The sequence below is a fragment of the Oncorhynchus keta genome, chromosome 9 (genome assembly GCF_023373465.1).
Source record: "Oncorhynchus keta strain PuntledgeMale-10-30-2019 chromosome 9, Oket_V2, whole genome shotgun sequence".
NCBI classification, from domain to species: domain Eukaryota; kingdom Metazoa; phylum Chordata; class Actinopteri; order Salmoniformes; family Salmonidae; genus Oncorhynchus; species Oncorhynchus keta.
Window position 1 is genome coordinate 10,556,242 of NC_068429.1, and position 24,478 is coordinate 10,580,719.

A 24,478-nucleotide genomic window follows, 5' to 3' on the forward strand; every position below is an offset into this window, starting at 1 on the left:
ACAATACAACCAAAACATAAGCGCAGATTAAAAGCAAAGAGAGAGCAGAGACTTACAGATTGATGGCTGGGACCCATCTGATGGTAAAACGTTTAAAAGAGTGCAGGCTGAGTTAGCAACCAAAGCGAGGGGGAAGCAGGCGCTTCACTGGGCCAGCGGTTTGCTGATGTCAACGTTGTGAACAGAGTGCCCCATGGTGGCGGTCGGGTTATGGTATGGGCAGGCATAAGCTATGGACAACGAACACAATTGCATGTTATCGATGGCAATTTGAATGCACAGAGATACCGTACACGAGATCCTGAGACCCATTGTCGTGCCATTCATCCGCCGCCATCACCTCATGTTTCAGCATGATAACGCATGGCCGCATGTCACAAGGATCTGTACACAATTCCTCCTTAGCTGAAAATGTCCCAGTTCTTCCATGGACTTCATACTCACCAGACATGTCCCTCATTGAGAAATTGTTGCATGTTGTGTTTATATTTTTGTTCATCGTACATGCTAGCATGGCTAGTGGCTAACCTTAACCAGCTTGAACTAGCTACCGAGCTAGCATACACACTTGGTAGCACAGAGTAGATCCTCCACATGTTGTTGAGAAATAACACATTGTGGGTAGTTTAGAAGATATCCAGAAATAAAGTCATTAATAAATATGTAATAACCCAAAAACATGAACTGTTTGTACTTATAGGTAACCAGATCATAACTACAACTAAGTCTTTGATCACACTGTTGTTATAATGTTGAGTAAAAACTCATGTTTCCTACCCTTTAAACTAGTTTGGTGCTGATAACAGAATGCTACAGTGTTGTATCATCAGGAGAAAAAAAATATCACAGTTATCCATTCTCTTGATCAGTCATCCCTTGTGTGTTTAAGAGAGCTTCCTTCAAAAAGTGTAGCTCAATTCCAACAATTATCTCTCATAAACACCTTTTTTCTGTCTTTATCGGTTGAGGGAGTCCTCTTTAACGTACAGAGACACACACACATACAGTAGTTGAGCTCCACCCACTGTGATATATGAACTGTAGCAGCTCCTTATTTATTGAGCCCATTCATCAGAGGCAGGATCGGCAAACACACACAGACAACACCAGAAGCCCTGAATGACAGCTAGTGGATTTGTGTCCTAATAACAGCAAAGGAAAATATAGCCAGTCATTTATCAAACTGTCCCGATCTGGAGAGGCCCAGATAATAAGAGGATCAGATTCTCAGGGAGGGAGATGGAGGAAGGGAGGGAGGGAGGGGGAGAGAGAGGGGGGGAGGGGAGAGAGAGAGGGAGAGAGAGAGAGAGAGAGAGAGAGAGAGAGAGAGAGAGAGAGAGAGAGAGAGAGAGAGAGAGAAGGACCAGGAGCGAGAGGGGGGGAGACATAGATAGATGGAGGGAGGGAGGGAGGGAGGGAGGGAGGGAGGGAGGGAGGGAGGGAGGGAGGGAGGGAGGGAGGGAGGGAGGGAGGGAGGGAGGGAGGGAGGGAGGGAGGGAGGGAGGGAGGGAGAGAAGAGGGGGAGGGGAGACCGAGGTACATGGAGGGAGAGGGGGAGGGATAGGGATGGAGAGGGGAAGAGAGAGGGAGGGAAAGAACAAAATGACAGCGATTGAATGTGTGAATGTGGGTGTTTGTATGAGGAGAGAGAGAGATAGGGGGAGAGAGACTAACCAGGTTTCCATCCAATATTTTTACGCGGTTAAAACAGCTAATTTGTCAGTAAAATTTTTAAAAGTCGACAAAAAACAAAGGTCAGGGCTCTGTGCAGGCCAGTCAAGTTCTTCCACACCGATCTCGACAAACCATTTATGTATGGTTGTGGGCATTTTCATGCTGAAACAGGAGAGAAGCTTCCCCAAACTGTTGCCATCATCTAGAATGTCATTGTATGCTGTAGCGTTAAGATTTCCCTTCACTGAAACTAAGGGTCCTCGTCCAAACCATGAAAGACAATCCCAGACCGTTATTCCTTATCCACCTAACTTAACAGTTGGCACTATGCATTGGGGTAGGTAGCGTTCTCCTGGCATCCTCCTGGCATCCGCCAAACCCATACCCGTATTCCCAGCAGTGGAGACTCCTCAGAGGATGAAGGAGACGACCATCCTCCTTAGTGAATTTCATAAAAATAGTAAAACATTAAAAAAGTTATTATTTTTAGATAAAATTACACTAAATATAATCACGTCACCAAATAACTGATTAAACCACACTTTTTGAAATGGTCTAGAGTAGTCTCAACAGTACTCTTTAGGGTAGCACCAAGGTGTAGCAGGAGGACAGCTAGCTCCCATCCTCCTCTGGGTACATTGACTTCCAATACAAAACCTAGGAGGCTCGTGGTTCTCACACCCTTCCACAAACTGACACAGTAATTATGACATCTTCCGGAGGACGTCCTCCAACCTATCAGAGCTCTTGCAGCATGAACTGACATGTTGTCCACCCAAACAAAGGATAAGAGAATGAATCTAGTACTGAATGCATAAGCTACAGCTAGCTAGCACTGCAGTGCATAACATGAGGTGAGTAGTTGACTCAAAGAGAGAGAAAGACAATAGATGAACAGTTTAGAAAAAAATAATTTATTCCAAAATTAAGGAGAATCTAGAAAGAGATTGTATTTTTTTCACTTTCAGTTTACTAGCAAATGCAGCAAGCTAGTTTAGCCTACGCAAACACTGTGCTCAAAAAGAGGGATGCTATGTTAGCTAGCTGGCTATGAGTATCCAACACAACACTGGAACTCTTGCAAGTCAAGGTAAGCTTTTGGTTTTATTCATTTATTGCCACTGGGGCCCACTTGTGTAAGTGACAAACTGCTTAGTGACTGTACACTAACACGTTAGTTCTATTAGCTAATATGGTGACAACGATGTAGGTTGTGTGTTGTGGTTTTGTGAAGTTCACAAGAGAACTTCACTGAGGAAGTACAGTTCCCGCTCAGCCCAGTCAAAACTGTTCGCTGCTCTGGCCCCCCAATGGTGGAACAAACTCCCTCACGACGCCAGGACAGCGAAGTCAATCACCACCTTCCGGAGACACCTGAAACCCCACCTCTTTAAGGAATATCTAGGATAGGATAAGTAATCCTTCTCACCCCCCTTTAAGATTTAGATGCACTATTGTAAAGTGACTGTTCTACTGGGTGTCGTAAGGTGAATGCACCTATTTGTAAGTCGCTCTGGATAAGAGCGTCTGCTAAATGACTTAAATGTAAATGTAGAAGGGAGAAGGTGAGAGGAGGAGAGCATATAGATGCGAGAAAGTGGCAGGTGGTTAGAGTGTTGGGCCAGTAACCGAAAGGTTGCAAGATCAAATCCCTGAGCTGACAAGGTCGTTCTGCCCCCGACCGAACAAGGCAGTTAACACACTGTTCCTAGGCCGTCATTGAAAATAAGAATTTGTTCTTAACTAACTTGCCTAGTTAAATAAAGGTTCAAATAATAATAATTTTTTAAAATACAATGTGGCTGCTATGAAAGTGAACTGTGTTTACGCATAATCAGGGGTGTATTAATTCTGCCGATTCTGTTGAAAACCGTTTTCTTAAACAGAAGCAAACGAAACAAAACAGGGATTTGCAATTGTTGGAATTAGATTAAATCCTATATCAGCTAGATGCAGGCAAGAGTGTACAAGGTGGTATTGAATATGTCACTGCCTGTCCATGTATCACGGTCTGTCAACTAAATATTTTCTCTCGACCTGTGTGCATCTACATTGTAAACTTTCAATTATAGGCTAGTTTGTAGCAACCTCATGATGGGTATTGGGACAATTTGCGTATCATGTAATAGCCTAAAACTATCGCTGTTACATTGAGCTGGGTGAATAGAATATGAATGACAGTCATCCAATATGCTGTAATAGAAATAAGGCCATGCTCATAAAAAGGAACATTTGTCCTCCCTCATCTTTAACTGACCACCACTGATTCCCAGTCATGTGAAATCAATAGATTAGAGTCTAATGAATTTATTTAAATTGATTGATTTCCTTCTACTGATTTCATCTTCCTTTGGCCGCCTCTCCTTCCAGTTCTCTGCTGCCAATGACTGGAACGAACTGCAAAAAATCTCTGAAGCTGGAGACTCTTACCTCCCTCACTAGCTTTAATCACCAGCTGTCAGAGCAACTCACAGATCACTGCACCTGTACATAGCTCATCTGTAAATAGCCCATTCAATCTACCTCTAACCCCATCCAATCTAAATCTATAGCCCATCCAATCTAAATCTAACCCCATACTGTATTTATCTTGCTCCTTTGCACCCCAGTATCTCTACTTGCACATTCATATTCTGCACATCCTACCATTCCAGTGTTTAATTGCTATATTGTAATTACTTTGCCACCATGGCCTATTTTTATTTAACCAGGTAGGCTAGTTTTTGTTTGCTGTTTGGGGTTTTAGGCTGGGTTTCTGTACAGCACTTTGAGATATCAGCTGATGTACGAAGGGCTATATAAATAAATAAATAAATTTGATTTGATTTGATTTGAGAACAAATTCTCATTTGCAACTGCGACCTGGCCAAGATAAAGCAAAGCAGTTCAACACATACAACAACACAGAGTTACACATGGAATAAACAAACATACAATCAATAATACAGTAAAAAAATCTATATACAGCATGTGCAAATGAGGTAGGATAAGAGAGGATAAGACCTCTATCTATCTATCTATCTATCTATCTATCTATCTATCTATCTATCTATCTATCTATCTATCAAACTGTTTAGCTTTATCTTGGCCAGGTAGCAGTTGCAAATGAGAACTTGTTCTCAACTAGCCTACCTGGTTAAATAAAGGTGAAATAAAAAATGTAAAAATACAAACTGTAACTCAGTAAAATCTTTGAAATTGTTGAATGTTGTGTTACATTTTTGTTCAGTATACATTACAGCTACATTGCATGCTTATCATAAAAACTAGAAGAGAAGCAGTTAATCCCTCATCAACCCTCAATCAGGAAAGACTGGTATGCATGTTGCTGATGTTAGTTCTGTGCGGTTAAGGGAAAGGCGCGCTGCCTAGCTTTGATAGGTATTTCTTTGCTGCACTTGACCATATTACCGGACAGTAATCAAGTTGGGACCAGACCAGAGCCTGAACAACAATTGATTTTGGGGGAAAAAAATTATAAATATATAAATAAACACAAAACTAAATATATTTTAAGAAACAGACATACCCCTCTCCCAATCTTCACCACAATTCTGTCAATATTGATCATGATAATTGCACAACCAATGTTATATCTATGAGTTCAGCTTTTTCAACTCCCTCGATGGTCACACTCTTTATACACAACTCCTCTTGAGGTTTAGGTCTTAGAGAACGTTTTGAATCAAATTCAATGCTTTTAGTTTCAGATGTATTTAAGACCAATTTATTATGAATCACCCATTCTGATACTGACTAACTCCTTATAAAAAATGTCAGTGAGCTCACAGGTTTCGGGTGCTGACATGGAGATTGTGGAATCAGATCAAATACAACAGGTGTAGTAGACCTTACAGTGAAATGCTTACTTACAGGCTCTAATCAACAATGCAATTTCTATTTATTTATTTTTTAAATAACAAGGTATATATAAGTTAATAAATAAAAACAACAGTAAAAAGACAGTGAAAATAACAGTAGCGAGGCTATAAACAGTAGCGAGCATACATAGTTATTCTAGATTTGTGTAAGATCAGTGGCAAATCATTTGTAAAAACAGAGAATAGTTACGGCCCAAGGCAACTGCCTTGAGGGACACCACACTGTACAAATCAGATTTTAGAGAAGCTTCCATTGAAGAACACTCTCTGGGTTCTATTGGATAAATAACTGTTCAACCATGTGATGACAGGTGATGTAAAGCCATAGCAAGTGAGTTTCTTCAATAACAATGTATGATCAAAAACATCAAAGGCTGCATTGAAATCATTCAATTACAGCTCCAACTATCATCTTATTATTCATTTCCTTTAGCCAATCATCAGTCATCGTAGTCAGTGCAGTGCAAGTTGAGTGCCCTTCTCTATATGCATGCTGAAAGTCAGTAGTTAACTTGTTCTCTGAAAAATAGCATTGTATTTGGTCAAACACAATTTTCCCCATCAGTTTACTAAGAAAAGGCAGAAAACTGATTGGGTGGCTGTTGGGTCCAACAAATGGTGCTTAACTATTTTTGGGCAGTGGAATTAATTTAGTTTCCTTTCATGCCTGTGGACACACACACTTCTTTAGAATTTGGTTAAAGATCTAGCAAATAGGGGTGGCAGTACAGTCTGCTACCATTCTCCAAAGCTTCCCATCAAGGTTGTGTGTACCTGGTGGCTTATCATTATTGATGGATAATAGTAGTTTTCCCACCTTGACCAAATTCAAAACAGCAATGCTTCTCTTTCATTATTAGATCATTTATACAAAAATCTGATTGTTCACTGTTCAACATTGTAATTTTACTTCTGGGTTTTTCTACTTTACTAGTGAAACAGACATTGAAATTATTGGCAATATGGAAAGGTTTTGTTATAAATGACCCATCAACTTCAATGAACGATGGAGATGAATTGGGTTTTCTGCCCATTTGAGGTACTTCAAAGTCTTGTTCTATTGTGCTTTATGTCATTTATCTTGGTTTGGTAATATAATTTCTTCTTATTTTTGTTAAGTTTAGTCACAACATCTCTCAATTTATAGTACAGTATGTCAACCAATCAGCTGAGCATCCTGACTTAATTGCCACCTCTTATTTGCATAATTTAATTGAAACACACAATTTTTCAATTCACCATCAATCCAGAGGGCTCTAAGAGTTCTCACAGTTAATTTCTTAACAATTGGCATTAATACTTGTACAAATATTTCCAGTGCTGCAACTGGATTCACTTCCTCATACACATCAGACCAACATACATTTATTTACATCTTCAACAAAAGAGTCCTGAGAAAACATTTTGTATGATCTCTTTTAAATTATTTTTTTAGGCCCAACTTTTGCCTTTCCTTATCATTGCCACAATGTTATGGTCACGACAGCTTTAGGGAACTGATATTACTTTGGAGCAAAGCTCTACAGCATTATTAAAGATATTATCAATGCAAGAGGATGTCACAGATCCAACACTATTGGTATGCACTCTAGTTGTTTGAGTGATAACCTGGGTCATATCACAGGCATTAGTCACAGTTAGAAGGTTCCTCTTGAGATAACAGCTAGTTGCTAACCAGTCAATGTTCAGGCCACTCAGAATATAGACCTCTCTGTTAACATCACACATACTATAAAGCATTGAACACATATTATCCAAGTACTGACTGTTAGCACTTAGGGGCCTATATCAACACCCCAAAATAAGAGGCTTTAGATGAGGCAGGTGAACTTGCAACCAAAGCATGTGACATGAGATCATCTCTAAGCTTTAAGGGAATATGGCTCTGAACATATACCGCAACACCTTCCCCATAGGCATTCCTGTCTTTCCTGAAGATGTTATGACCTTGTATTGCTATATCAAATGAATTATTGGTGTGCGTTTCAGAGATGGCCAGTATATGAATGTTATCCGATGTTATTAAGTTATTGATTTCATAAACCTTATTTCTAAGGCTACATACAGCATATTAATATGGGCTATTCGTAGCCCTTTCCTGGGTAGCTTATCAACATCATATATAAAATAAAATAAACATTCTTTAGCTAATAGTCAGCCAATCAGGCTCTTGTAAGTGTCAGGTTGTGTATATGTGATGTTGGGTTGAAGCTACTGACCCGGAAGCTTGGCTCTCTCAGTCCTCCTCGGCTTTTGGGTCGGAGGGTGGGCAATGAGCTTGTCGTAGCTGATGTAAACAATGTTCTCACGCTCTCTGGCAGCTTTCATAGCTGGGATAAGTTATTTCCGCCTCTGGCTGCACAGCTTCAGAGAAGTCCTCGTTGAGGAAGATGTTGGTTCCCCTCAAGTTCTTGGCTCTTTCCAGAACAGTCATCTTGTCCTTGAACCTAAGGGAACTTGACCTCTATTGACCTGGGTCTGCCACTTGGGCTCGTCACAGGTTTTCCAGACGTATGGGCGTGACTCCACCTCAATCTTTCTATGATCTATCTGCAGCTTTTCTTTGATATTTTTTTAAACTTTCTTCTCAGACTCTGTCTCTTGTGGAGACTTCGGTATGCCATCCACAACAATGTTATTCCTCCTGGATTGTCCCTCTAGAAAGTCTGTTTTCCGAGTTAACTGTAATAATGATTTATAGACAGTGCTGAGGTCATCTCTCGTGGACTTACGTGTTTTGTTATCTTGCTGCTTTTTCATGACATCCACCTCTCCTTGTAAGAACTGCAAACTGTTCTGAAGGCCTTGGATCTCTCTGGTCAGACATCCACCTCTCCCTGGGAGAAATGCAAACTGTTCTGAATGTCCTAGACCACTCTGGTCAAAAGACCACCTGCCCCTGGAAGAACTGCAAACTGTTTTGAAGGCCATGAACCACTCTGGTAAGACAACCACCTCCCCCTGGGAGAACTGCAAACTGTTCTTAAGGCCTTGAACCTCTCTGGTCAACCTCTCGTACATTCAGTTGAGTCCACCAGTATTTGGACAAATCACATGAATCTATGTTCCTGTTGCTGTAACAATTGCTTGTAGACTTGTTGACTTGCTTGTAGACAATTGCTTGTAGATATTGTTGTTGATTTTAACTTTGGGCGGCATGATGGTAGCAACCTAGGCTAATGCAGGTACTCCGAGCAATTCCAGCCGGGCAGCTCACAGGGCTCATGGAAACCACAATAAACAGCAGGGATTTAAACAGCTACAAGCCCAGGACAATCTGTGGTCCCAGCCACAAGGGCTAACCCCATCACGGGCTGTGTTCAAACTATCCCAGACAAACATTTGAACACTATGTACCGCAACACCATCAGTATAGTTGAAAATGCAATGGAAACCCATTTAACTTGTATTTTTTTGTTCGGCACACTGGAATTTGACCTTAGAGTTATTTTAATGTGCACTACATCATCACACACAGCTTTTTATCCGCAACGAGTCAATTTGACGGAAACGCATCTCTGGTGGGAAAATGCACTTACTTTATTTATGCCGATTTTAGAATATTTGCATGAAAATCTGTTGCCAATTGGATGGAGACCTAGATAGTGATGGAATCCTAGCTACTGATATGGAGAAATGAAAGACCAACACCCTCATTAAGGGAGCTTGATAAGGGGGAGGACCGCCCTATTTTATCCAGTAGTTTTGGCATATCGTGTTTTATACCACAGCTATTCTCTACTGCAGCGTTTGTTTGTCTGAGTCTGACATGTTTGTACTTATACTCAAGGATCCCAACTAAGACGCATGGATACGAACTGCCCGCTTCGCATCTTAAAACAAATCTACCGTCAAACAGTATTTCAAATGGCACTCTTGATAAAGCTTCCTCACTTTCCACCTGTCTTGAGTTTATCTAACAGAGAGAAAAGTGAGTGCCACGGCACAACGCAGCCAGCAAACTCAATAAAAAACAGCTGGGGAGCAGAGGAGGTGGGTCATGCGTTGTCGTGGCTTTCGTTTTGGTAGCCATGGCAACCAGGTTAACCTATTTGTCATGGTGGAAATAAGCAAACGGAAGGGGGAGTGACTACCCACATGGCTCTGGAAGGGGGAGTGACTACCCACATGGCTCTGGAAGGGGGAGTGACTACCCACACGGCTCTGGAAGGGGGAGTGATTACCCACACGGCTCTGGAAGGGGGAGTGACTACCCACATGGCTCTGGAAGGGGGAGTGACTACCCACACGGCTCTGGAAGGGGGAGTGACTACCCACATGGCTCTGGAAGGGGGAGTGACTACCCACACGGCTCTGGAAGGGGGAGTGATTACCCACACGGCTCTGGAAGGGGGAGTGACTACCCACACGGCTCTGGAAGGGGGAGTGACTACCCACACGGCTCTGGAAGGGGGAGTGACTACCCACATGGCTCTGGAAGGGGGAGTGACTACCCACATGGCTCTGGAAGGGGGAGTGACTACCCACATGGCTCTGGAAGGGGGAGTGACTACCCACATGGCTCTGGAAGGGGGAGTGACTACCCACATGGCTCTGGAAGGGGGAGTGACTACCCACATGGCTCTGGAAGGGGGAGTGACTACCCACATGGCTCTGGAAGGGGGAGTGACTACCCACATGGCTATGTAGAACTGCATTATTATTATTTGGCAGGTCAGGAGTTCCCATCAACTCATACAGAAATGTCAAATCTGTGATGTCATGACTGTGTAGCATACTGTGATGTCATGACTGTGTAGCATTCCGTGTAGCATCCTGTGATGTCATGACTGTGTAACATATTGTGTAGCATAATGTGTAACATGCTGTGATGTCATGACTGTGTAGCCTACTGAGTAGCATACCGTGTAACATGCTGTGATGCCATGACTGTGTAGAATCCTGTGATGTCATGACTGTGTAACATACTGTGTAGCATAATGTGATGTCATAACTGTGTAGCATGACATTATCCCAGAACAGCTATGACAGATAATAACAGATCTTTGCTTCTGTCAATTCCAAAAAGGATTCCAGATAAAAATACAGCACACTTATTGAAAACGATTCCCATAACTTGATCCCCCCTAATATCAACAAGGAACAAAGTAGATTAGGGTGACAGATTTATGGACTTCCCAGAGCCGAATAGATTAGTCTGTTTGCACGCAGTCTGTTCAAACAGTACAACTTTCCCCCACATACGGAACAGAGCAGAGCCCAGAAATTATACCCTACTGTAGCTATAGTCAAATCGTTATACAGTTTATGTAAAAATACTTAGAATATTGCATATAGCACCTCTTTGTATTGGCAAGGTCATATCTGAGCCACTGGCATTGTCTCTGTATTCAGTAATATATTCCAGTTGTCTGGGCTGTTGTTTCAATGGCTAGTGATGTTAGCATCACATAGAGAGGTGTGAGGGGTAGTTGCCTGGGCTGTTGTTTCAATGGCTAGTGATGTTAGCATCACATAGAGAGGTGTGAGGGGTAGTTGCCTGGGCTGTTGTTTCAATGGCTAGTGATGTTAGCATCACATAGAGAGGTGTGAGGGTAGTTGCCTGGGCTGTTGTTTCAATGGCTAGTGATGTTAGCATCACATAGAGAGGTGTGAGGGGTAGTTACATGGGCTGTTTCAATGGCTAGTGATGTTAGCATCACATAGAGAGGTGTGAGGGGTAGTTACATGGGCTGTTTCAATGGCTAGTGATGTTAGCATCACATAGAGAGGTGTGAGGGGTAGTTGTTGGGAAAAACAGCTTGCACAACAACTAGGCTTAAATTGTCCTTATTTTTTTCTGTCAGTTTCTCCTTAGAAATTTGTGATAAAACAACAGATTAAGACAACCAGACTTCATTTTAAGTATTTACGAGTCTTAGAAAAACTCTATATAAATCCCAAAGTACATTACTTCCGTTAGGGCCTCTAGGATCTCAAATGGCTTTCCAGTATATCCAAGACGTCTTAGATATTTTTTTATTTTTTATTTATTTCACCTTTATTTAACCAGGTAGGCAAGTTGAGAACAAGTTCTCATTTACAATTGCGACATGGCCAAGATAAAGCAAAGCAGTTTGACAGATACAACGACACAGAGTTACACATGGAGTAAAAACAAACATACAGTCAATAATACAGTATAAACAAGTCTATATACGATGTGAGCAAATGAGGTGAGAAGGGAGGTAAAGGCAAAAAAGGCGATGGTGGCAAAGTAAATACAATATAGCAAGTAAAACACTGGAATGGTAGTTTTGCAATGGAAGAATGTGCAAAGTAGAAATAAAAATAATGGGGTGCAAAGGAGCTAAATTAATTAATTAATTAAATACAGTTGGGAAAGAGGTAGTTGTTTGGGCTAAATTATAGGTGGGCTATGTACAGGTGCAGTAATCTGTAAGATGCTCTGACAGTTGGTGCTTAAAGCTAGTGAGGGAGATAAGTGTTTCCAGTTTCAGAGATTTTTGTAGCTCGTTCCAGTCATTGGCAGCAGAGAACTGGAAGGAGAGGCGGCCAAAGAAAGAATTGGTTTTGGGGGTGACTAGAGAGATATACCTGCTGGAGCGTGTGCTACCGGTGGGAGATGCTATGGTGACCAGCGAGCTGAGATAAGGGGGGACTTTACCTAGCAGGGCCTTGTAGATGACATGGAGCCAGTGGGTTTGGCGACGAGTATGAAGCGAGGGCCAGCCAACGAGAGCGTACAGGTCGCAATGGTGGGTAGTATATGGGGCTTTGGTGACAAAACGGATTGCACTGTGATAGACTGCATCCAATTTGTTGAGTAGGGTATTGGAGGCTATTTTGTAAATGACATCGCCAAAGTCGGTAGGATGGTCAGTTTTACAAGGGTGTATGTTTGGCAGCATGAGTGAAGGATGCTTTGTTGCGAAATAGGAAGCCAATTCTAGATTTAACTTTGGATTGGAGATGTTTGATATGGGTCTGGAAGGAGAGTTTACAGTCTAACCAGACACCTAAGTATTTGTAGTTGTCCACGTATTCTAAGTCAGAGTCGTCCAGAGTAGTGATGTTGGACAGGCGGGTAGGTGCAGGTAGCGATCGGTTGAAGAGCATGCATTTAGTTTTACTTGTACTTAAGAGCAATTGGAGGCCACGGAAGGAGAGTTGTATGGCATTGAAGCTTGCCTGGAGGGTTGTTAACACAGTGTCCAAAGAAGGGCCGTAAGTATACAGAATGGTGTCGTCTGCGTAGAGGTGGATCAGAGACTCATCAGCAGCAAGAGCGACCTCATTGATGTATACAGAGAAGCGAGTCGGTCCAAGAATTGAACCCTGTGGCACCCCCATAGAGACTGCCAGAGGTCCAGACAGCAGACCCTCCGATTTGACACACTGAACTCTATCAGAGAAGTAGTTGGTGAACCAGGCGAGGCAATCATTTGAGAAACCAAGGCTGTCGAGTCTGCCGATGAGGATGTGGTGATTGACAGAGTCGAAAGCCTTGGCCAGATCAATGAATACGGCTGCACAGTAATGTTTCTTATCGATGGCGGTTAAGATATCGTTTAGGACCTTGAGCGTGGCTAAGGTGCACCCATGACCAGCTCTGAAATCAGATTGCATAGCAGAGAAGGTATGGTGAGATTCGAAATGGTCGGTAATCTGTTTGTTGACTTGGCTTTCGAAGACCTTAGATAGGCATGGTAGGATAGATATAGGTCTGTAGCAGTTTGGGTCAAGAGTGTCCCCCCTTTGAAGAGGGGGATGACCGCAGCTGCTTTCCAATCTTTGGGAATCTCAGACGACACGAAAGAGAGGTTGAACAGGCTAGTAATAGGGGTGGCAACAATTTCGGCAGATAATTTTAGAAAGAAAGGGTCCAGATTGTCTAGCCCGGCTGATTTGTAGGGGTCCAGATTTTTCAGCTCTTTCAGAACATCAGCTGAATGGATTTGGGAGAAGGAGAAATGGGGAAGGCTTGGGCGAGTTGCTGTTGGGGGTGCAGTGCTGTTGACCGGGGTAGGAGTAGCCAGGTGGAAAGCATGGCCAGCCGTAGAAAAATGCTTATTGAAATTCTCAATTATGGTGGATTTATCAGTGGTGACAGTGTTTCCTATCTTCAGTGCAGTGGGCAGCTGGGAGGAGGTGTTCTTATTCTCCATGGACTTTACAGTGTCCCAGAACTTTTTTGAGTTAGTGTTGCAGGAAGCAAATTTCTGATTGAAAAAGCTAGCCTTGGCTTTTCTAACTGCCTGTGTATAACGGTTTCTAGCTTCCCTGAACAGCTGCATATCACGGGGGCTGTTCGATGCTAATGCAGAACGCCATAGGATGTTTTTGTGTTGGTTAAGGGCAGTCAGGTCTGGGGAGAACCAAGGGCTATATCTGTTCCTGGTTCTAAATTTCTTGAATGGGGCATGTTTATTTAAGATGGTTAGGAAGGCATTTTAAAAAAATATCCAGGCATCCTCTACTGACGGGATGAGATTAATATCCTTCCAAGATACCCCGGCCAGGTCGATTAGAAAGGCCTGCTCGATGAAGTGTTTCAGGGAGCGTTTTACAGTGATGAGTGGAGGTCGTTTGACCGCTGACCCATTACGGATGCAGGCAATGAGGCAGTGATCGCTGAGATCTTGGTTGAAGACAGCAGAGGTGTATTTAGAGGGGAAGTTGGTTAGTATGATATCTATGAGGGTGCCCGTGTTTAAGGCTTTGGGAGGGTACCTGGTAGGTTCATTGATAATTTAATTTGTGTGAGATTGAGGGTATCAAGTTTAGATTGTAGGATGGCTGGGGTGTTAAGCATGTTCCAGTTTAGGTCGCCTAGCAGCACGAGCTCTGAAGATAGATGGGGGGCAATCAGTTCACATATGGTGTCCAGAGCACAGCTGGGGGCAGAGGGTGGTCTATAGCAGGCGGCAACGGTGATAGACTTGTTTTTAGAGAGGTGGATTTTTAAAAGTAGAAGTTCAAATTGTTTGGGTACAGACCTGGATAGTAGGACAGAACTCTGCAGGCTATCTTTGCAGTAGATTGCAACACCGCCCCCTTTGGCAGTTCTATCTTGTCTGAAAATGTTGTAGTTTGGAATATATATCCTGGCTACGTTTCTAACCCAAGTATCCACTCATCAGGAATGCTGAATGTACTAGTACACATTATCAACTCATGTTTCAAAGCTGGCTTGGCTAATAGCTGCTCTGCTCTCGCTCTGTCACGCGCTCTTCAACCGGGGCTCGTAGCGTGACCTTGTGACCTTGTGTACAGCATGTCGTCATTATGGGCCCGCTCTTGGGCAGGAAACGATGCGTTCTGCTGGACAGGAAGAAAGAAAGGAGCCATGTTGTCGCTAATGAAGACTGGAATCTCCCAGGACGGTGCCGAAGCAATCTGGCACCTTAAATACCCGACAAGCTGGCGATTGGCCACAACACAGCGCTCTGCGCTCGTTCAGTCACAACTCATTTAATAAGAGTATCAAGGCAAGGCAAGCTGGTTGCCCCCCCCCCCCCCCCCCGCCAAGGAACTGGTAAAGCCGACACATGAGCCCCTTAATGATAATGGGACTGTCTGCCAGTCAACCGATGCCAATTTACAGCACGTTGCTCTGTGGTTTGATTGTCTGTGCTCTGCTCGTTTGGTCCCATGATAGATCGTTAGCTCTGATGACGCTCGACAGCTGAACAAAGAGCCTGATCTGACAATTTCAATAACAACATCATAACACATTATCAATATAGCCAAACAAAATATAGCTTTATCAATTGTTATAACCCTGTCATTTTAGCCTGGCGTGATTATTGGAGATATCACTTGACAAAACACTGTCACTTCCGATCCTCACACTTGTCTATATGACTACTGGCGTACTTTGCCCTGACTGAAGCCTACATTTTATCTAACTGTTCAAAGATTCTCCTCTATTGTTTTGAAATTAGCACATTTTAATTCATGGTCTGAAAAAAATAAAATTCAGAACCCCTTAATGTTAAACAGAATTTCTGCTGGGCTCACGGTGCCCTGAGGGATTTCCTGTAGTAGTCCTTGCTTTGGTAGATGAAGGACAAGCACCTCTGTGTGACTCCACAGCATTACACTTTCTTGCTTGCTTTGCTTGTCTGGATATGCTGATTCGTGAATATGCAATGTGTTCTGTATCCTGTTGTAGCCCCCCCCATCGTGAAATGAAATCTCAGCAGGGAATGCCAGGAAAAAAGAACCCAGCATCATGAGACGTTCTCCGCCTCCGATCAACACATGCGCATAGGAACGCTTCCCAAATGGTACCCTATTCCCTGTTTACTGCACTATATAAGGGAATAGGGTGCCATTTGGGACGCAATTATCAAATAGCAGCCCAGGTGTGAGATCAAAGCAAATCGCTTGGGCGCCCTCCCCTCTCCTCTTCTCCCCTCCCCTCATCTCCCCTCCCCTCTTCTCGCCCCCTCTCTTCTAATCTCATCTCCCCTCCCCTCTTCTCCCCTCCCATCTTCCCATCTCCCCACACATCTTGTCATCTCCCCTCTTCTCATCTCCCCTCCCCTCTTCTCCCATCTTCTCATCTCCCCGCCCATCTTCTCATCTCCTCTCCCATCTCCTCTTCTCATCTCCCCTACCATCTTCTTATCTCCCCTGCCTGCCTCCCTCACTCCATTTTCTTATCTCCCCTCCCCTCCCCTTCCCTCCCCCATTCCTCCATCTTCTCATCTCCCCTCATTTCCCCTCCCCTCTCCTCATCTCCGCTCCCCCCCTCATCTTCCCCTTCATCCACCTACTCTACAGACAGGTTATGACACGTATTGTCTTCTTTACTCCAGCCGTTCCTCACCTTTCTCTCTCAGAAAGGTTAACAACGACACGTGTGAACGCGCAAACCAAACACCGTGATCAAAATGGCCACATCGAACACAATCTAGATTTATGCAAATCTGCTGTGTTTAAATATTCCCCTGTGTTGTTGCTTTAGGAGCCAGGAGAGAGGAGATAGAACAATGGATTCAAAGGGAGTGAGCGAGCCACTGCTTCTAATAGCCTTGAACAAGGTGTGAGATGAGCTTAGCATTTCCATGGCAACGGGGGGCTTGGATGAGCCAATCCCCTGTCGTCGTCGGGTATAGTGCGCTCATAGCTACCTTCAACATTCTCACACCTACTGGCACACAAAGACACAGTGGTTAGGGAGAGAACAGGAGAACTCTGACTCATCTCCTAGATCTACAGGACAGCAGAGAGCTAATGCTTTTGGAATGATAATGCCCTGGAACCAGACTTATTATACAGCAAGGTCTCTGAGAGCATAACAATTTTTTGCTTTCCCCTCCCCGACTGATTCTTTTGCATAGCCACCCCCCTCACATTGTCACACGGGTCTCTTCGCAGTAACAATTCCTCATGCCATTGCATTGGTATCCTTTCCCTCATCGTCATCACTCTACCACAGACGGATTAGGACTTCCAGAGACATATTAGGACCGAATTAAGTCTTTCTTTCAATGCAAACAGAAATTGAAAGGTTCACTGCCACTACCTCACTTTAAAACCAAGGTGCATGAATTGATGAGCAAACCGAGGTAGAGTGGAGATTCATTAACACTTGGACGACAAATGGAATAAAATGGAAAACAATCTTCTTTATTGCAAAAAAACATAGAACCAAGGCGTTTCGGCTTTTGGCCTTCTTCGGGGTTTTTACAGAAATAAGAAGGAATGACGCTTTGAAACATTTCAAAATGGTCTCAGGGAACAATCACAAAGAATATGCTAATAAAAACATGTGATTGGTTGAAAGTTGCACTGACCAATGGAATATGAAAACACTAAAATAATAGGAAATTATATAATTTTGGTGTTGGTTCTACTTTTTGCAGTACAAACAGAGAGAAGATACAGCATAAATAGTTGTTGTGCTGTAGAAAACCATACTATTGCTGTAGAAAACGGCAGTGTTGCTGTAGAAAACCATACTATTGCTGTAGAAAGCTGCGGTATTGCTGTAGAAAGCTGCGGTATTGCTGTAGAAAACTGTGGTATTGCTGTAGAAAGCTGTGGTATTGCTGTAGAAAACTATGGTATTGCTGTAGAAAGCTGCGGTATTGCTGTAGAAAGCTGCGGTATTGCTGTAGAAAACTATGGTATTGCTGTAGAAAACTATGGTATTGCTGTAGAAAACTATGGTATTGCTGTAGAAAGCTATGGTATTGCTGTAGAAAACTATGGTATTACTGTAGAAAACTATGGTATTGCTGTAGAAAGCTGCGGTATTGCTGTAGAAAGCTGCGGTATTGCTGTAGAAAGCTGAGGTATTGCTGTAGAAAACTGTGGTATTGCTGTAGAAAGCGGCGGTATTACTGTAGAAAACTATGGTATTGCTGTAGAAAACTGTGGTATTGCTGTAGAAAGCGGCGGTATTACTGTAGAAAGCGGCGGTATTACTGTAGAAAACTATGGTATTGCTGTAGAAAGCTGTGGTATTGCTGTAGAAAGCGGCGGTATTACTGTAGAAAACAGTGGTATTGCTGTAGAAAACTATGGTATTGCTGTAGAAAGCTGCGGTATTGCTGTAGAAAGCTGCGGTATTGCTGTAGAAAACTATGGTATTGCTGTAGAAAACTATGGTATTGCTGTAGAAAGCTGCGGTATTGCTGTAGAAAGCTGCGGTATTGCTGTAGAAAACTATGGTATTGCTGTAGAAAACTATGGTATTGCTGTAGAAAACTATGGTATTGCTGTAGAAAGCTATGGTATTGCTGTAGAAAACTATGGTAGTACTGTAGAAAACTATGGTATTGCTGTAGAAAGCTATGGTATTGCTGTAGAAAACTATGGTATTGCTGTAGAAAACTATGGTATTGCTGTAGAAAGCTGCGGTATTGCTGTAGAAAACTATGGTATTGCTGTAGAAAACTATGGTATTGCTGTAGAAAACTATGGTATTGCTGTAGAAAACTATGGTATTGCTGTAGAAAGCTATGGTATTGCTGTAGAAAGCGGCGGTATTACTGTAGAAAACTATGGTATTGCTGTAGAAAACTATGGTATTGCTGTAGAAAGCTGCGGTATTGCTGTAGAAAGCTGTGGTATTGCTGTAGAAAACTATGGTATTGCTGTAGAAAACTATGGTATTGCTGTAGAAAACTATGGTATTGCTGTAGAAAGCTATGGTATTGCTGTAGAAAACTATGGTATTGCTGTAGAAAACTATGGTATTGCTGCAGAAAAGTATGGTATTGCCGTAGAAAGCTATGGTATTGCTGTAGAAAGCTATGGTATTGCTGTAGAAAACTATGGTATTGCTGTAGAAAACTATGGTATTGCTGTAGAAAACTATGGTATTGCTGTAGAAAACTATGGTATTGCTGTAGAAAACTATGGTATTGCTGTAGAAAGCTATGGTATTGCTGTAGAAAACAGGGGTATTGCTGTAGAAAGCTATGGTATTGCTGTAGAAAACTATGGTATTGCTGCAGAAAAGTATGGTATTGCCGTAGAAAGCTATGGTATTGCTGTAGAAAGCTATGGTATTGCTGTAGAAAACTATGGTATTGCTGTAGAAAACTATGGTATTGCTGTAGACAACTATGGTATTGCTGTAGAAAACTATGGTATTGCTGTAGAAACCTATGGTATTTCTGTAGAAAGCTATGGTATTGCCGTAGAAACCTATGGTATTTCTGTAGAAAGCTGCGGTATTGCTGTAGAAAACGGGGGTATTGCTGTAGAAAACTATGGTATTGCTGTAGAACCCTATGGTATTGCTGTAGAAAACTATGGTATTGCCATAGAAACCTATGGTATTGCTGTAGAAAGCTATGGTATTGCTGTAGAAAGCTATGGTGTTGCTGTAGAAAGCTATGGTATTGCTATGGAAACCGTCCTAGAAGAGAGTGCTTTGCTGTGTTATGTGTCAGCTCTAAGAGAGGTCATCTAGAAAATACTGGCCCAAATGGAACACTATTCCCTTTATATTGCACTACTTGTCACTACAGCCCTGGTCAAAAGTAGAGCACTATAATGGGAATAGGGTGCCATTTGTCTCATCATGCAGTAAATTATTTCTTATTCTCCATGCTAACTCACCCTGATCCAGAACTTCCTCCTCCTCACGCTTGGGTTGCAGCAGCGCCATGTCATCTTGATGCTCTTTGAGGGAGGAAGCACAGTTAAGTCTCCTCTCAAAATGCAACAAGAGCCACAATGGAGAGATCTTTTATAAGTACAACCTGGTTTCTGCTAAATCTGTTCAATGGTCGTTTCGAGTCATAATATTTTACCCAAACAAGTGGCAGGGCTGCATTTTGGGCTGAAAAACAAATTCCAGACTGTAGCTTTAAAGACTCCTTGAAAGGACAGAGTCTGACCCAAACAAACTAAGATATCTCAGTTTATATACAATTCTATTGGAATTTATATCTCAGTTTATATACAATACTGCTGGGATTTATATCTCAGTTTATATACAATACTATTGAATTTATATCTCAGTTTATATACAATACTATTGAATTTATATCTCAGTTTATATACAATACTATTGGATTTATATCTCAGTTTATACACAATACTGCTGGGATTTATATCTCAGTTTATATACAATACTATTGGATTTATATCTCAGTTTATATACAATACTATTGGATTTATATCTCAGTTTATATACAATACTGTTGAGGTTTATATCTCAGTTTAGATACAATACTATTGGGGTTTACTGATAAAATAGCCAACGTTTCCACCAGTAAAATCAACATTTAACCTGTTGAGGAGCCATATTCCTGTATTTGACGAGATATAAGGTTTGACTACCTGGGGTAGATGGGGCTCCAGCAGAGTGCATCATGTTGTGCATCATCATCTCTGGAGGAACCGTGATGGGCACGTTGGCCTCGGGTGGAATGTTCTGGAACAGCTCCTTGGAGCCGTCCTCCATGCACTCCTGGAAGGGTGCTGCGTGTCTGCTCTCCATGTAGTACATCATGTAGAAGTTGCACATCTCGTCATCAGAGGTACCTCTGTGGAAGAAGGGAGTGTCAACGAGACAAAATGGCGCCGGAGTCAAGAGCCATTTTTTTCCCCAGTACATAAAATACTACATATCATACAGTGGGAATGTTTGTTGTGATGTTGTGCCTCCTCGTCAACAATCACCAAGGCTCAGAGGTTCACATGACTGAGGTTGACAGAAGTCAATGTGGAAAGGGGGGAACACACACTGAAAACAAAACACACCTGCTTGATTCAATCCCCCATAAGGCCACAACCACTCTGCATAGACGCTCTCCAGCCTGGCAGTAATTTAGTTTAATTTATAATTTTAATTAGTGAGCTAAAACAATCAGCTTTACAAGGCGCATCTCTTCTTTAGTTTTTTTCCCTGTTGGAAGCCATTTTAATCATGTCTCTGTCCGAGGAGGGGGATGGGGTGCACGGGGGCGAGAGGCTTCCTGAGAGATACGTCAATGCACACTCCGCCACTGCTGCCGTCGCACACTCCCTCTCTCTCCCTCGCCATGGCAACAGTAATGACGCAGCAGACACGCAACCGCACACAGACAGTCAACACACACACACTCACACATAAGAGGGATCACTCAAACAGGAAATCATGAAAAATGCAGGTTCCCAGGAGACATGTGGGAACAGGCAGTCTCTCTGTGCTTGACGCTTCTTCCCTCCTCAAGAGCACACATGCTCCCCCAGCCCCTGACAAACGTACATGGTACATCAGGCAGCCAGCGACCAGGGAGAGGAGACGGAGGAGAAGATATAGGAGTAGAGGAGAGGGGATAGATAGATAGATAAAGGATAGAGCACTGGCTCAGTGGGAAGCAGGCAGAAAGTCCCAGCTGCCTGTCACACAGTCCAGTGATGTATAGCCCAGAACCAAACACCATGCAAACACGACGGTGGCAGATTCAAGGAGACGGCTTTGAGGCGGGCAAACAAGGCCACTCAGGCAGCTCGCTCCCATGCAGCCTATACAGTACCGTGATACTCCTCTAACAACAAACCATTTAATCTACAGGGGGGGGGATAAGAAAAATGGGTGTCGTTAAATTACTTAGGAGCTACATACAGCGTCTGAGTGGGAGGTACTTTAATTTCAGGTAAGAGAAACATTGTTGATAAAAAAACAAAGCTGTTAAATCAAGAAGGGGCGCAAGGGAATTCACCCAATATATGTTTTGGTGGTCCTTCCTTCCCCGGTGAAGACACATCGAGCAGCAAGTGTGTCTCCGTACTTCACGTTGATTCCCTTGGTGGCAGGATAGAATGCCTATGGTGTATAAATATGGGTTAGACAACAAATCAACAGGACGCTGCAAACCTAATTTCTTTAATAGTGTTGTGATTACCAGGTGCATCGCTAAAAGCACTGGAGTCACTGTGACATGAAGAGAAATGACAGAAAAGCTCTGGTTATATGTGACTGATCGGCTCGATTTTATGTAGCAACATTCAAAATAGTTGTTTTTTCATTGGATAAAAGTAGAGACTCAAGAGCTAGAAAATTGTATATAACACACTGCAGTTGAGCAACAATGGGAAAGTAATTCTACTTTGAAAGTTAATAAACTTGTAACCCCACTTTTTTTTTTCAATTTAAGGTTTTATTAAATATTCCAAATCAACCAACACAACACATTCCACATTCACAGATGTGATAGGCTTAAAAAATATTTGTTTTTTTTTTTACCCAAAAAATTAATAATAATAATAATAATAATAATACATATAATAATAATACATATAATAATAATACATATATATAAATAAATATATACATATATATACATATATACATATACATATACATACATACATATATATATACACACACATATACACATATACACATATACATATTTCTAGCCTTCGCTGAGACGACAAGCAAATAATTAGTTTTTAGATTTACAGCACCTTACAATGTATCTGCTCATTTCCCTAATCTCCCCATTCACTCTGTCCAATTTGAAATATAGTTTAGTGGAGACCAGAGTCTACCAAACTCTTGTGGAGGTCATAAGTGAGCTTTTAAGTGAGCTTTTCAAGAGGGAGAAAGTCAACAATCTGGTCAATCCATATTTTAAATGTAGGAGAGGTATTAGAGGCCCACAATAGAATAATACATTTCTTAGCAAAGTATGTAAGTCATAAGCACATTTTCTCTGTCAGAATCAAGAACAAAGTCCTGCTGGCTATTAAGAAGATAGATACACGGGGTCATATTAGGGCGGCAGGGTAGCCTAGTGGTTAGAGCGTTGGACTAGTAACCGGAAGGTTGCAAGTTCAAACCCCCGAGCTGACAAGGTACAAATCTGGCGTCCTGCCCCTGAACAGGCAGTTAACCCACTGTTCCTAGACCGTCATTGAAAATAAGAATTTGTTCTTAACTGACTTGCCTGGTTAAATAAAGGTTTAAAAAAAATGTCAAACTGTACATCTAGTATTTTCTGTGCAGCAGTATGTATATATAGAGGTACATATTTTACAGTTAGGAGACATGTCCATTTTCATTCTATGGAGTCTCAAAGAAGTGTAATAAAATTTGTACAAAAATTGTAATTAGATTCTTTCATTTTTACATTAGTAGAGGAGCAGTATACCCTGTCGCAAACATCCGCCCATAACTCATCACTGATAGTCAGACCTAGGTCCTTTTCCCAGATTATTTTCAAAGGAGGAGCCTCCTTTCTCAGAAAGGAGTCTATAGATATAAGATATTTTGCCTTTAATGGATTGTGCAGTGACAAGAACGGTTTCATCTTCATTCAACTGAGTTCTAAACCTCCTCCTGGAAGTCTTGGAAGATTTTTTTTTTTTTTTATGGGATCTTGGCACATTGAATTCACTGCAGAGCTCTTGAAAGGATTTCAGTGTAGTGGTTTTCTGATGAAATAGGTCTGAAAAGGTCCTGATTCCTAGAGTATGCCAAAGATTAAAGTTGGCATCCCTCCGGGCTTTTGGCAAGTCTGGGTTGCCTACTATAGGCGAGTGAGAACATATTTGGGAGGAAATGCCCAGGTATTACTTACAGTCCCTCCATGCTACTAGGGTGCTGTAAATCACAAAGGTTTTGTTGTTGCCCACTGTTGCCCACTTCACTAAAGTTATTAATGAATATAATTGAGCTTAGGGGCAATGAACCACAGGATTGGGCTTCTATCTGAATCCACATTGACTCTTGTCTGTTTGTGATCAATGTTAGCATGTTGCGAATTTGGGCAGACCAGTAGTACAATTGAAGGGAGGGAAGGGCAAGCCCACCCTTAGATTCAGGTTTCGATAGAGTGGAGAACTTGATCCTAGGTTTTTTATTGTCCCATATAAATTTGGTGATGCTTTGGTTAGTTGTTTTGAAAAAGGAAACTGGGAGATAGCATGGGAGCATCTGAAATAAATAGTTCAGTCTAGGAGGATGTTCATACGGATGACATTAATTCTTCCTACTAAGCTAATTGGGAGGGAGATCCAGGTTTGGAGATCATTCTTGATTCGATCCAGGAGTGGGAAATAATTTTCATTGAAAAAGCTATTCACATCTGGTGTTATGAAGATGCCAAGGTATTGAAACCCCTGTGTTTTCGATTGGAAAGGACATAGTGTCTTCATAGAACGAATATTATCAGAAGAGTACCTGTCTCTAATAAATCCAGTTTGGTCCGCTTTTATTATTTTGGGAAGAAGAGTGTTTAGTCTTTTGGCGAGCAATTTGGTTATTATTTTGTAGTCGAAATCCAACAAGCTTATGGGCCGGAAGGATGAGCAGGATAGAGAGTACCTGTCTCTAATAAATCCAGGTCCTTTTATTATTTTTGTCTCTTTTGAGCAACACTGTAATGCGAGCTGTGTGCATTGAGATTGGGAGAACTCCGTTTTAGCAAAATCCTCCAGCATTGGCATGAAGATAGGGCTGAGCTGGGACCAAAAAGCTCTCATCCTTCTAGACCTATCGG

At 42.2% G+C, this 24,478-nt stretch overlaps 1 protein-coding gene across 5 annotated transcripts in view; it reads right to left on the reverse strand.

Moving 5' to 3' along the window:
* Positions 1–24,478, reverse strand: part of pam (peptidylglycine alpha-amidating monooxygenase) — a 160,568-nt gene that overhangs the window by 48,075 nt on the left and 88,015 nt on the right. For all 5 annotated transcript variants that reach the window (XM_052525124.1, XM_052525120.1, XM_052525122.1 and 2 more), the window contains exons 13-15: positions 21,695–21,798; positions 20,328–20,533; positions 19,602–19,664 (exon numbers count right to left, since the gene is read on the reverse strand). In XM_052525124.1, coding sequence (XP_052381084.1) covers positions 19,602–19,664; positions 20,328–20,533; positions 21,695–21,798 — 373 coding nt within the window. The remainder of the gene's footprint in view (positions 1–19,601; positions 19,665–20,327; positions 20,534–21,694; positions 21,799–24,478) is intronic.